The 13,328-nt window shown below is 43.0% G+C and overlaps 2 protein-coding genes and 1 non-coding gene across 4 annotated transcripts; all 3 read left to right on the top strand.

Moving 5' to 3' along the window:
• The first annotated feature begins 1,201 nt into the window (after nt 1-1,201).
• On the top strand, nt 1,202-2,633 carry LOC124652338 (dormancy-associated protein homolog 3-like). 2 transcript variants are annotated; one of them, XM_047191359.1, is made up of 4 exons: nt 1,202-1,316; nt 1,464-1,747; nt 1,867-1,984; nt 2,107-2,633. In XM_047191359.1, the coding sequence occupies exons 2-4, from the start codon at nt 1,477-1,479 to the stop codon at nt 2,132-2,134; spliced, it is 417 nt and encodes a 138-aa protein (XP_047047315.1). In that variant the 5' UTR covers nt 1,202-1,316; nt 1,464-1,476; the 3' UTR covers nt 2,135-2,633. The 2 variants fall into 2 exon arrangements, with proteins under 2 accessions (XP_047047315.1, XP_047047316.1); XM_047191360.1 differs by having other exon boundaries at nt 1,255-1,316; nt 1,436-1,747.
• A 2,822-nt stretch (nt 2,634-5,455) lies between these two features.
• TRNAA-CGC lies at nt 5,456-5,528 on the top strand. Its single transcript has one exon. It is a non-coding gene; the product is annotated as a tRNA-Ala (tRNA).
• Nucleotides 5,529-5,758: 230 nt separating this feature from the next.
• Nucleotides 5,759-12,563, top strand: LOC124653381 (2Fe-2S ferredoxin-like). Its single transcript, XM_047192446.1, has 7 exons — nt 5,759-5,882; nt 7,021-7,082; nt 7,853-7,920; nt 11,460-11,566; nt 11,897-11,946; nt 12,038-12,120; nt 12,194-12,563. The coding sequence occupies exons 1-7, from the start codon at nt 5,828-5,830 to the stop codon at nt 12,306-12,308; spliced, it is 540 nt and encodes a 179-aa protein (XP_047048402.1). The 5' UTR covers nt 5,759-5,827; the 3' UTR covers nt 12,309-12,563.
• The last annotated feature ends 765 nt before the right edge of the window (nt 12,564-13,328 follow it).

The raw sequence follows: 13,328 nt of genomic DNA, 5'->3' as shown, positions 1-13,328 counted from the left end.
AAGTTTTGCTTATGAGCTCTTGTGTAATATTAACATTTACTCATGAATTATTTGTGTATAAATATTGTGATTTGAATTATGTAAATATATATGATATGATTTGAATTATGATGTGATTTGAATTATGAATTCATAATTCATTTATATATTGTTTATCTATTACTTCTTTTGTTTTAAATTCAAATATGACTTGTCAATTCAAATCATCTCCCAAAATCAACAAGTTACAAAAGAGATCATGTCAAAATTCTTAACCTCACATTGCCTAACCCTAATTGCAATGAGAGAAAACCTCGATTCCTCTTAGGTTTTTATGCAATAAGGCGCGAAAATTTCCCTCGTTTGCGATGAAATGCACATCCCATTTCTAAATCTACCTTTCGTTGTTCCTATGTTCTGGGTTATTACACATACCCTCCACATCGTACTCGACATTCACACAACAACAGTGAGGGTATTCGTTTGGCAACACACGAGGCTCAATCTTGTGTTCATAAAACTAGTTATGATAGGCATGTGAGAACCAACCTGAGGTTGGGTGGTTAGGAGGATGGTTGTATCCCCATCCCACCAGAGTTTAAACCCCAGGTTTGATATCTGTGTGTCACATAATGGCGTAATATTCTTTCAGTGGGAGGCGACGTTTCCGCCGACAACGAGACGCCCATGGTGACTTCATCAATTTCAAGATCCGATCCATCAGCTCAGTCTACCGAAGGTGCTCATAGTGGTAGGGTGTGCGCGGGTACGGTCATAGGGATGAGTGTATACGCGTGTATATGAACGTCTGCGTTTGTATTGTGTTTCTCAAAAGAAAAAAAAGTTATGATAGGCATGTGGGTCAACTTAGCTCCTAGCTAGTATCGTGGAAAAGGATTGTAACCATTTTGTTTGATGAATAAAAGCTTCATCTCATTTGCAAAAAAAAAAAAAACTTCCTTCGACAACATAAACGCTATCCGGTTAGTTTGACTCATTATCCATTTTACCGCCAAGATTCCGAAAATAACACCACACTGCCAATTTATCCGCGCCCATACCGGACTGATGATCCTATCCGGTTCCTAATTTTGGATGCCTACAACTGTGTAGGCTACGCTCGACCGCACGAGCCGAGCCGACCGCGGAAGTCGGAGCCCGGAAACAGAACGAGGGAGATCCAGAATTACACGATCCCTCCAAATATCTCGCCTACGTCCTCTCCCCACCCTTCGCCGGAACTCGCCTATAAATCCACCCGGCTCCCTCCAACAAAGAAGGAAGAAGAAGAGGACACACTGCGCCCGGCACACAAACACACAAGCTTCGATACCAAGGTAATCATCAATCCCCATCTTTCTCTTCTGTTCATCTCTGCCTGCGCCAAGAACTAGCGAAACAAGAACGAACGAGAGAAAGAGAGGATGAGAAGCTATACTTTGATCATTAAACGCAGATTACGTACGTACGTCAAACGCGCGCAGGTTTAGCTCCTCCATGGGACTTCTCGACCAGCTGTGGGACGACACGGTGGCCGGGCCGCGGCCGGACCACGGCCTCGGCAAGCTCCGCAAGTACGCCTCCTTCTCGCCGTCCTCCACCACCGCGGCGTCCGGTGCCGCGGGCTCCGTGGCGGCGGCGCCGGCGGTGACGCGTAGCATCACCATCCTCCGCCCGCCGGCCCTGTCCGTGACGTCGCCGCGCAGCGAGTCCGGCTCCGCGCCGTCGTCCCCTGCCAGCGTCCCGGACTCCCCCTTCGGCGGCACAGGTACCTCGCCTAAATTTGCCCCTAACTTAGCCTCCATCGTTTTCTTGCCTCTAGATTACGTACGATGCGTGATGCGCATGGCATGATAATATAACATCGATGTACTGTTGTAACTGCAGCAACGACACCCAGGGGAGAGGGCTGGAGCAAGTTCCGCCGGAAAGGCAGGATGGCCGCCGACGGCACGGACGTCGCCAGCAGCCCCGGCACGCCGCGAAGCCCCACCGTCTACGACTGGTACGTTCCCCTAAGCAGTAACTACTCTGGAGTACCGTACTTCACGGATAACTAGATGATCCAACCAACACTCGCTAGCAGAGTCTCCGATCTGATTCTTGACGATGTATCGATCTCGGCAGGGTGGTCATCAGCTCGCTCGACCGCTAACTGAGCCGAAGCAGCTCCACCGAGACGGGAACTGCACGTACACGCGCGCAACGAGAGACGCAGCCGCAAGATCTGGAAGTTGGACGGAACACAGGACCTCGTTCTCTTTACAGCTTTGTCCCAGTACGTATATATGTATGTACATGGTCACTTATGTACTTCCGTTGTAAACCGCTACGCGAGAGGGCCGCTGGTTTTGTAGCAAATGAAGCGCCGCCGTGTAGATCGAGGAAGTGTTCGTACTAGGCAACCGGAGACGATGACGGCCTGAAGCGGATGATCGAGACCGATGTAAGTTGTGATGTGTACTGTGGGTGTAATCTTACCTGGTAGGCTAGTAGCGAGAGGGGATGGAGCTGGCTGATGGTGAAGACCTGTAGCAGCCCGGCTCTCCTCTGCTTTCTGTATAAGGCGGACAGCACCATATGTCCTGCTAATGCATGCAGTGTAAAATACTTCTGCAATAATGCATGGCTAAATAAATAATGTCTTCTGAATCTCTTGTGAGATACTGCTTTGATTACTGTCAGCTATTATCGGCTTTATAACTGTTCTGAATTTCCAATGCCTTAGGCTGCTCATAGTGGGGAGTAACCTAGACTAGTAACATATGCCATGTTATTAGTCTAGGTTACTACCTTCATAGTGGGTAGTACTAACTTATATATGGTGACATGCATTGTGTCATTTATTATGTTGTAGACTCATTTTGCCTTGGAGTGTGTGATGTTATGGTAACATAGCTAGTTACCACATCACTCTCTTTTTTCATTTATTCGCATGTCATGTCACCAAAATACCTTGAGATGTGTGATGTTACTAGCTATGTTACTCTCACTATGAGCAGTCTTATCAGTTACTGTGTTCTGAATCTCCCGCCAGACAGTGGGTACTCTTATTGCTGTTTTTTTAGTCTGGTGCTGCAGAGATCTGAGAATGGCACCAATAATTTGCTCGACCAGATTCCCGGTCAGACCGATGTGAAGGTTATCTGAAAATTCAATGTTGTCACTGTGCCTAGTCTTCTCTGAACGGTTAAGGTCAAAGAGGATAGGGGCTGTTGATGTTTGACAGATCACAAGGACCTGCTGCCGATATCGACGCCAGCCACAGCACACCTCATCCAGTCATTCTCAATGCTGGGATATTTATCGCCCGTCGCCGCCACTCCGGTGAACATTTCGCAGGAAAACAACAGGGGTAGGTGCTCCACGACCGCGAGTTCTGACGCTGCCGTTGGCGATTGGCATAGCTCGATTCGCTATTGCACCGCGCGCCATCTCTGTATCACTGCACGCGCATCGCGCCGGCCGGCCGCCTGATCGGCACGGAGCTCGGAGCACACAGCCTGGCGCGCTCGCCGTGGCGACGGCGGGCGCAGTCAGTGGTGCCGGCATGGCCGCGTGCACACAAATGGTGTGGAGCCGGAGGACGCCGTGCTGTCCGTGCACGGCTATCGTGTGCTGCGCCGGCGGCTCAACGGCGCGCCACCTGCCCGCGTTTCTCGAACCTGTCTCCTCGCCTACCGTCACGTCGTGGCCTCCCCGATTAGCCTCTGGGCCCCGGCAGCGTCGTCTCCGTGCTGCCGGCATGTGAGGGGCAGGGGATAGGGCCATCTGTTCCGGTGATTATATTACTACTCAGAAAATGAAGTGCTGATGGAGCGATCGTGGTTGGATTCGGTGCTGCTCGAAAAAGCATCTCCCCCGGCTCCAAACAATGCAAAAAACGTTGGAATGATTTTTGTAGGGCTCCTTTAATTTATAGTATATTTTTTTACAGAAATAAGAAAAGCATATAACTGAGATATCATGGTTAGCTGAAATCTATGGGAAGATGAGTTGAATGTTTTATTTTTTTAACATTTGCACTATAAGATTTCTATAGGATTAGTTCCTATAAAGTATGTTCCTATGAATCAAACAACTAGTACAGAAAAAATCCTATAAAATCTAAATCTTACATAATTACTATATGAATACTATGATTCAAACAAGCCCTTAGAAAATATCGCCGGCGTGGTGTCCCGGTTAGAGTGTCCATTTCCAACTGCGCCTCCTAAACGCAATTTCAAAGCCAAAAAATCAAATGTAAAAAATTGTATCCGACGCGATTCTGATAGAGCTTCTATGTGTACAGGGGAGGACGGGCATGTCATGCCTTCGAAGTAGAAACACGCAACTAGAGAAGGTTAAATCACTTTGAACCACGCTTTAAGAAACACAACTGAAGAAACAACATCTAGTAAGCAGGCCCGGCCCTGAGGGGGGGCGAGCGGGGCGGCCGCCCCGGGCCCCCGAGTTAGAGGGGTCCCAAAAAACAACTTTCTCTAAGGTTTATGCATGTAGGAAAAGAGATGCAGCTGATGTGTGGCGGCGCCATCGGAGCGAACGGCAGTTCCTTTGGTACGATTGGAGGAAGAAGACAACGAAACGTTATTGTTTCCTAGTGGGCTGCAAGACGGGCCTTTTTTCCTTAGGCTTACTTGGGTTTTTCTCTCCTTCGGTTAGTTTGGACTTTCTATTCTTAGTTATTAACTATAAATGGATTAATTGAATGGGGCCGGTGCGATAGACTCATAGATCCTGGCCAATAGATTGATCCAGGAAATGTAGCATCCAATCGAGACATTTTCTTTGAGTCAGGCACGTTGATGTTTGATCGTTTGCTAGTATACTTTATGTCTAATTTTTCTTCGTGGGGTATGCTTTGTTCGACACTTTTTGGATTAGAATGACGGAGGATGATTCCACGCAGAGAAGCGAGAGGAGACTGCACCGCGTCCACGGCTATTTCTTGTACAATATAAGCTTTAGGCCATAAATCGTGGCAACAATTTACGTGACCGAATAAAAAGTTGTGAGGTGCTGGCAGGAATTCAGAAATCACATCTTTTTATTCCAAAGTTCGACGATCTAGATTAGGTCACGCCTTTGTACGGTGTGCCCGCAATAAAAATTCCTGAAGTTTTATTGGCTATAGGGCCTTAAATTCTAATTCCGCCCCGGGCCCCAAAAATCTCAGGACCGGCCCTGCTAGTAAGTTCTCTTCTCTAGAGAGAAACAACAATTAGTCAATATAGTCCGTTATGCATTCACAGTACCAAATGTAGGAAATCTATATATGGGGATAGAAAGAAGCAACGATTCCATGATGCATAGAGGGCTCTGGTTGAATCGACGCGGTGAAATTTCATCACTTGCGCTTTTTCACCAGGTATGCGCGCTCTCATTTGGTACAGAAACTACCGCTTCTCATCCGTTCAGGCTGGCTGTGTGCAGTTACTAAACATTAATCTTTGGATCTCAAAACCATCAAGTTGGGGATGTAGCTCATATGGTAGAGCGCTCGCTTCGCATGCGAGAGGCACGGGGTTCGATTCCCCGCATCTCCATTTTTTTCTCATTCTTCGTGCTCCTGCTTGGTTTATTATCACTAACCTTTTTTTTCATCATCAGTTTCGTTCATAAGAGCGCCGTATTTCCAGGTTCAGTTTCAGATTCCAGCTTCAGAGTTTTGGGCCGATAGGGCAAAGAGGAATGGCCCAACCACAAACTCCGCATGATAGGAGCCCACCCGCACGGCCCGCGCTCCCCGCTTTCATCCTCAAGCGAAGCCGAATTCGTCGTCCTCCTCTTTCCTCCCCCAATCTGCCGCCGCCGTCACGGTTTTGTCCGGCCGGTGAGGTGAAAGATGCTGTCGAGGATCTCCCGCCTCGGCGTCCAAGCAGCGAGCCTGGCCAGGCTAGGTGATCCCTCGTTCCCTCCCCACCGTCGCCCCGCGACTGTGCGATTTCATTTACTGCTGTGTTATTATTCGGCTGTCTCGGTTACAATTCGAGGGCTTCCGGCGTGTGCGGTGCTCTATCCTGGTGAGATGAGAACCTTGGGTGCCCTGTCAAATTTGCGTTCAGCTGAGCATGCTAGGGCCCGGATGAACGTTTTGAGTGTGTGTTTGTGGGGATATGCTGATGGTTAGTTGATCAACTTCTGGGAGCAAAATACGAGGTGCTTTGATGAATTAGGAATAGCATAGAGGGATACACATCCGATTGTGGTACATTCATTTCCTGCTGTTCGGTTATGCAGAGGTAACCCTACCTCTGGTAGTTGACAAGGAGGCACTACTTGGTCGGTGTTTGTATCTTTTTTTTCTAGGAAAGTTGCTCTCTGTTTAGAAATTCGGAAAGTATCTGCTGGAGAGTTGCTTCCTAACTCATTGTCAAGAGAATCGATGCGGTGTCTCACTGCTCACCTTGATTATGCGATACTACTTGCAAGCATGCAAGTTGGATTGGCTTGCTCAGTTTTCCATATTTTGATAGTGAGGAAAAAAATGTTTGTCAAACTTTTTTAGCTGATTCCTAGTATTCAAGCTGTCCCTGTTTAATGTTTATAGATCCGCATTTAGACAGAAATGCATATAGTTATTCTTGGATCTCAATCTAATGTCTGATAATACCAATGCCCACACAGTAGTAAACTCTGGTTTGTTTGACTAGACTAGACACTCTGGTATCAAAGTTCATTTGGATTATTCATTTGGAAGTGCTTCCTAAGTTAAATACCCTTTGTTTGCTCTTTGATATTTTCTACTAGTGTTTTTAAGTCAATTTCTAGAGCACCCGTTCCTTAGATTGGTGTGTTTGTCATGGTTTTAAAGGCGCCAAGGCGTCCTAAGGCGAAGGGCCGACGCTTAGGCGACGCCTAGGCGGATGCTTTGGACGCCTAGGCGCCTAAGGCGGACGTTTTTGTAAGGCGGAGGGGGAGCGCTTGGACGCTTAGGCGTCCCTAAGGCGACGCCTTTAAAACCATGGTGTTTGTCAGTTCAATTTGACAGTCTTTTCTTTCTCTATGTTCACTAAGTTATTTTGAGCGTTTTATCAGGTCAAAATCCAGCAACTTCATGGAACCAGAAAGAAGCCATTGGATCTTGTATGAACTATGTGGTCAGCCTCCCTCCTCCCCTCATGCTGAGTTGAGAACTTGTCTACATTTATTGCAAACCTGTACAATATAGAGAGTTCCCCTTGTTGCTTTAATTGTCGATTGCTGTGCCTTTAAGCATTCCTAACCGTACGCCCGACCACCTCCAGAACTTGTTGATCATTGAAAAATGTAAGAGTGAATTCCACAATTTACCCTATAGTTGAGGGTTTCTGACACATGTTACCCTATTTAGTGAGAATTCTACTGAAATACCTATCTAGGAAACTTTGAACAAGTTCTTTACCCGCATTTTAGTATTTTGCATGTTCTGTTAGTTAAGACCACCGTGTTAGGCTAATGTGGTGCGGCAAAATATGTAAAGCTCGGAGGCCGTCATCGACTATCACCTCCAACCTTCTCTTGTCAATGTGTTCCGTTCCTTGTTATCGTGTTGATATTTTTGTATCTCAATCATCACCTCACACCACACCCAATAGATGTGCGTCATAAAAATACGGTCCAAAGTTTCTAAAAGGGCTAATCTATTAGAATTTTGACTAGATGGGTTAATTAGTGTCACAAATGTTGAAATGTATTACTAGGGCTAAAAAGTGGAATTCACTCAAAATTTCAATAAACATAGTTTACATACTTAATGGATCTGGATGTGTGTGTGTGTGTGTGTGTGCGCGCTTAACATTTGTTTATGGATTTTTAAAATAAAGGTATGATGTGGAGCAGCTGGAAGAACTTAGTTAAAATATGGGGTAACACATGAAATTCTTTTCAGGGTAATCATACCTTATGTTCCGCCACAGATGCTACCGCCAGTGACAGGAGTGAGCAGCAGGAAGCTAAGTAAGTTTTTTTCTTCTTCTGTTGATGCTTGTCCAGTCAGCTGTTACTGACTTACTGTTGGGCGTAGCATAAATAAAATACTAAAATCTTCTCATGTATGGTCAATACTTTCAGTTTTGCAATATAAACTATTCCGTCACATTAATATTAATATGCAATGGTTGTCTTTGCATGTTTACGGGTTATATCCATTATGTTTATATCCTATATGAGGACTGAGCTCTGAACCAACCTAACAACACCATAAAAAAAACTAGGGCGTGCATGCAATTTGTAAAGTAAATCCAATGAGATCAGTCTTGTGGGTTTAACATCTGAGTATCTGACAAGCCATCAATCTCTTGGGTATCGTTGACCCACCATGCATAATTGCATGTCAATGTTAGCTACTTAGCTTATCTTATCAGGTTTCTACCATCAAATGCTGAATACACCATCAGACAAACAACATTGATCTTGTCCTGCTGCAGAGCTGAAATTAACAAATATAACAATTGTTAATCTAGAGTACACAAATTCAGAATAACCAAAGCTCATGGAATCGACCCTATGTTGCCTGGATAGATTTCTCAGTTGTTTATGAGACCTTCTAATGGCTCATTGGCTCTATGCAATCAACACAACAAACCATACTTATCAGTTGTGGTGACCAATTGATACATGCAGTTTGACAATGATACACATAGACTGTTAGATCACTAGGAGGGAGTGGTACTAGGAATTTAGGAGTACGTCAATATAAGGGCGTGAACATTGATGGGCATAGTTCAAACAGATTATCAATGTGAGCTATGTTTGGTAAGTTACTAAATCTGGAAAGGGTCAGAGAGAGATTAGTACAGAAGTAATAATGAAAATAATCCCATTCATGTGAAACTAGCTAATTCTTATATTGCTACAAAAGTAATAATGAAAACATATCCAATCATATCATCATGTGGCACATCAATCTTCATGGATATTTCCAAACTTGTCAGCTTTTCGAGGGGAAGTGGGATGGCAGACGGGCCATCAAACACCAACCCCAAAATTTATAGGAGTAGATGGATCTTTCCCCTGCTTCATTACAAGCAAAGCATACAACCAAGTTTAGGGAGGAAACCAGAAGGTATGTAATGCAAAGGCCGACAAGGCGACAACAGCTCAGATACACAGGCTGACTACAAGATGAAGCAAAAGCTAAACCAATTGGTAGATGTGCCCAGCTGAATACTAGAGAGGCCTTCCTGTTCCAAAATTGATTGTGAAACTTTCTGCAACTACCTGCATGGTGTAATGTTTGTCCACCTAGAAGCCATCAGCCTGATTAGTAACTCTACTGTCACCACTGGACCTGACTCTGTTGCTGGGCCTATCTGCTTGTTGCTGATGGTTTCTTTCACCGCTAGCCCCTTGCGATGTCATCCTTTAGAAAAAAATGAAGGAATCATTTCTCCAAGCTGCAGAGTGACTATTCCATAGCCTGTAGAATGTGGATATCAGGGGTGCCCAGTGGAAGGATTAGAAGAGGGAAGATGATAGCCGTGGAATGTTGGAGGATGTGGTGCTGCATATCTGCAACATAAGACCACCCATGAAGGGAATGCTACGCTGAGGCATGGTTGAGGGAGAGCTAATCGTTGTAATTTCTTGCCTGATTGGTAAGAAAAGGTCCAGGCATCATATAGCCAGCTTACATACAGCACCACCCTTGATGGGACTAGTGTGCTACATAACATAGGCAGTGCTGAAAATCATGGTAGAGGTAATTGGGATAGATTATTGCTTGTTGGTAAGACTAGTCATAGTGGGGAGTAACATCGACTAGTGTCATGCATATGACACTAGCCTATGTTACTACCTTCATAGTGCATAGTAACTTAGATGTAGTATCATGGGTGAGTGTATTAATTAGCTCGTAGACTCATTCTACTCCCTCCGTCTCAGTTTACTAGTCTTCCCCGTATCCCTAGGTCGTCAATTTGACCTATATAATTTAAATTATATAATGCAAAAATTATAGCATTAGAAAATAGAACATCTAAACTTTCTAATGATATAATTTTTGTAACATATAACTAATGCTAACTTGATCAAATTTGCGACCTAGGGGTACGCACACGCCTAATAAACCGTGAGAGAGGGAGTACATTGAAAAGTGTGATGTTATGGTAACATAGCTAGTTACCACAACCATCTCTTTCTTCATTCAATGTCATGCCATGTCATCAATTTGCCTAGTTGGCAATGCATGTAGCTCTATGTTACTACCTTAGTTACTCCCACTATGATTAGTCTAAGAAAAAGGCTAGGCATTATAAGCCCCATTTACAAACCTAAGTACGGAACGTAACAACCTTGGGAATTTTTCAGAGATTTAAAGATAACTGGGAATCCCGAACTGAAAGATAACTGGGAATTCCGAACTCAAAGATAGCTGGGATCCTTATCCCCTTCATTAGGAATTGTTATAATATATTAATTGATTGGTGAGAATAGGGCTAGACATTATATAGCTGGCTTACAAACCTAAGGTTGGAAATTAACAACCTTGAGCATAGAATTGAAAATCCAGACGTAAAGATATCTGGGATCATAATCCCCTCAATTAGGAATGGCTGCACCTTCTAAGGCCGGTGACCCTTTCTGCTGGTATGCCCTCCTGTTGTGACCAAGTATGCTTTGTGCATATACTTGAAACCATACTTGGTCCTTCTTATTGTTCAAGTTTAAAGCAGGCCCCATGCAGGTGTCCATTTCGTATGTATAAGAAATATATCCACAATCTAGGACATGAGATTTATTAAACAATGAAGTGGTGATTTCTGGACACGTGAGGGAACTTGTAATTTATTTTACCAATTTTGACTCCTTTTCAATGCATAGGATCTTTTGAGGTCTATCTGTTTCAATTTACATCTTACATAAGTTTATCGTCCTGTCATTTCTGGTTTGGAGCGTACAATAACATGTTTCATTTACCAATTATAGGAACTTATTCTTGAAGTCAGGATTCCATACCATTTTCTCCTGGGTCGTTTTTCTGCTCAATATTGTCTTGCATGCATTTAACTCTGAAATTTATACCCACTCAGTTCCCAAATACACGGCATGTATAGAAAGTCAATTATTTCTAGAGTTTGACCAAGTATTTATACAAAAATATGAAGATCTACAATACCAAAATCAATATTAATGGATCCACCATAAGATATCTTTTCATAAAGTATTTATTGAATATTGTAGCTATTGATATTCCCTTCTATATATTTGGTCAAACTTAGAAAACATTGACTTTTTGACTAAGTTTATGTGCCATGTATTTGGGGACGGGGGAGCATCACTTTATCTAGGGGTAGGCAAATATGGTTTGACTGGTTTCGCCGGTTTGGGCTAGTTAATTTTTTTAACTAGATTGGAAGTTAGTTTTGAGTCTGAAAGAAATTGAACTAGCACCTCACCAACTGGTTTACACGGTTTGTACGGTTTCAGTTTTTGCCACCCCTAACTTTCTCCTACCCTTGGCACTGCTGTACCAATGACTGGAATCTACTTTGCAGGATATCTGTGACATTTGTTGATAAGGATGGAGATGAAAAGCTTATTAATGTTCCTATTGGCATGTCAATGCTAGAAGCTGCTCATGAGAATGACATAGAACTTGAAGGTCCTCTCCAATGCTACTTTTTACTCATTTGCTTTGTCTATAGGCAGTATTTCCACGCTTGACTTACTTGGCTTCATGTGATTCCTTGGACTTAATATCACCTGTTTTTATTAACTAAAGGAGCTTGTGTTGATATGTAAGTTCAAAATTAGGTATACATACAATATCATGCCACCTCAGCACTATCATTCTACGTCTACGGTTTCTTTGATTCTGCACTCCGTTACTACTTTCTTTAAATTATGTTCTGTGATGACTTAAAAGTAAATATTTTGCTAATTTTGTTTGTGATACATTATCTGAATTGTTTCTTGTTCTGTTGATCACCAGGAGCATGTGAGGGATCTCTTGCATGTTCTACATGTCATGTGATTGTAACGGTATGAAATTGTAAATACACTTCTAAGTTTTCAATGTATTGAGAGTCTTGAGATAGTTCGAACTGCAGTTTGATGAGAAAGTTCTATTCAGGATGTCGACTACTATAACAAATTGGAAGATCCTGAAGATGAAGAAAACGATATGCTGGACCTCGCGTTTGGGCTTACAGAAACGTATGATTATTTTCTTTGTGAATTCTACAAAATTTATTACTCTGATTAAACTAATCCGGTCTCATTATTTCAGATCTCGCCTTGGTTGCCAAGTAATTGCAAGTCCTGAACTTGATGGCATACGATTAGCACTGCCAGCAGCAACAAGAAATTTTGCTGTTGATGGGCATGTTCCGAAACCACACTGACTAAACACTGGGTATGTTGGGTACCTGCTAAGTTTTGCAGAATATGAGATATAGTTTTTTTTGTATTTTCATCTTGGTGTATCCTCAATATTTAAGTTCTGCATTATTATTTTTTCTGTAATTTTTGGCACAATGGCCACTATTGCCAGCTTGCTTTGCCAAACAACACTCGTAAAATTCATTGTAAGATGCACTGCCCATTGCAATGGTTGCAACATTTTACTCAGAAAATCGATCATTACTCATGGTCCATCATTCCATATTCACTTTTCTCTCTGGATTTCTGTGGTTAGCATTGTGTAGTTCGTTACTGTTATCATTGCTTGGATTTATACTATGTCTAGATGTTGCTCTTTAATTTGGAACTGAGATTATGCCTTCCAAATTGTTAGAAAATACAAAGGGTACTGTGCTGAATTTATATATTCTCCCAGACTTGGTAGTCTTTGTAGTATGTGGTAGCATTGTTGGTATGGTTGATAGCTTGGTTGTTACAAGTGCTTTGGAAAATCTCATGTGTCTACTAAAAAGTGAGCCAGACAAGTGTTCAAGTGAAATGTTTATTTTCAAGTAGACATGCAAAGAACACATTACTCTAGTAAACAAAATTCTTCAGTTCTTATTAAGGATAGTTGTTGAACCAAATGCACATTTCATTGAAAATATAATGTAATTTTGACTACCCAAGACCCCAACACTCAGTCGTGGCAGCCACATCCGGAGGCCCTTGTTAGAGGGTTCGCTCCATGTCATTGTTTGATGACCAAAAACTTTTAGATTGGATATTCTTTTCCATGAGTGCACTATCTCTTTTCCAGGAGATGTCATCTAAAGTTCTACCCTATCTGCTGTAGTCTCATTCTTGATGCCAGTTTGTTTGTTTTGTATTTGCATCTCTTGTGGCTACTATGGCAGCCTCCTTTTGATCCTTCAGATTTGTATCACATGGTCAAAGTTTGAATTATTGATGTATGCAAAGATTTGGCCATTCCTTGTGATTCTTCATCATAGTGGCATGGC

The sequence above is a fragment of the Lolium rigidum genome, chromosome 5, assembly GCF_022539505.1.
Source record: "Lolium rigidum isolate FL_2022 chromosome 5, APGP_CSIRO_Lrig_0.1, whole genome shotgun sequence".
NCBI lineage: Eukaryota > Viridiplantae > Streptophyta > Magnoliopsida > Poales > Poaceae > Lolium > Lolium rigidum.
Note: the sequence above shows the minus strand (reverse complement) of the source record. Positions and strands in the feature narration are given on the sequence as shown.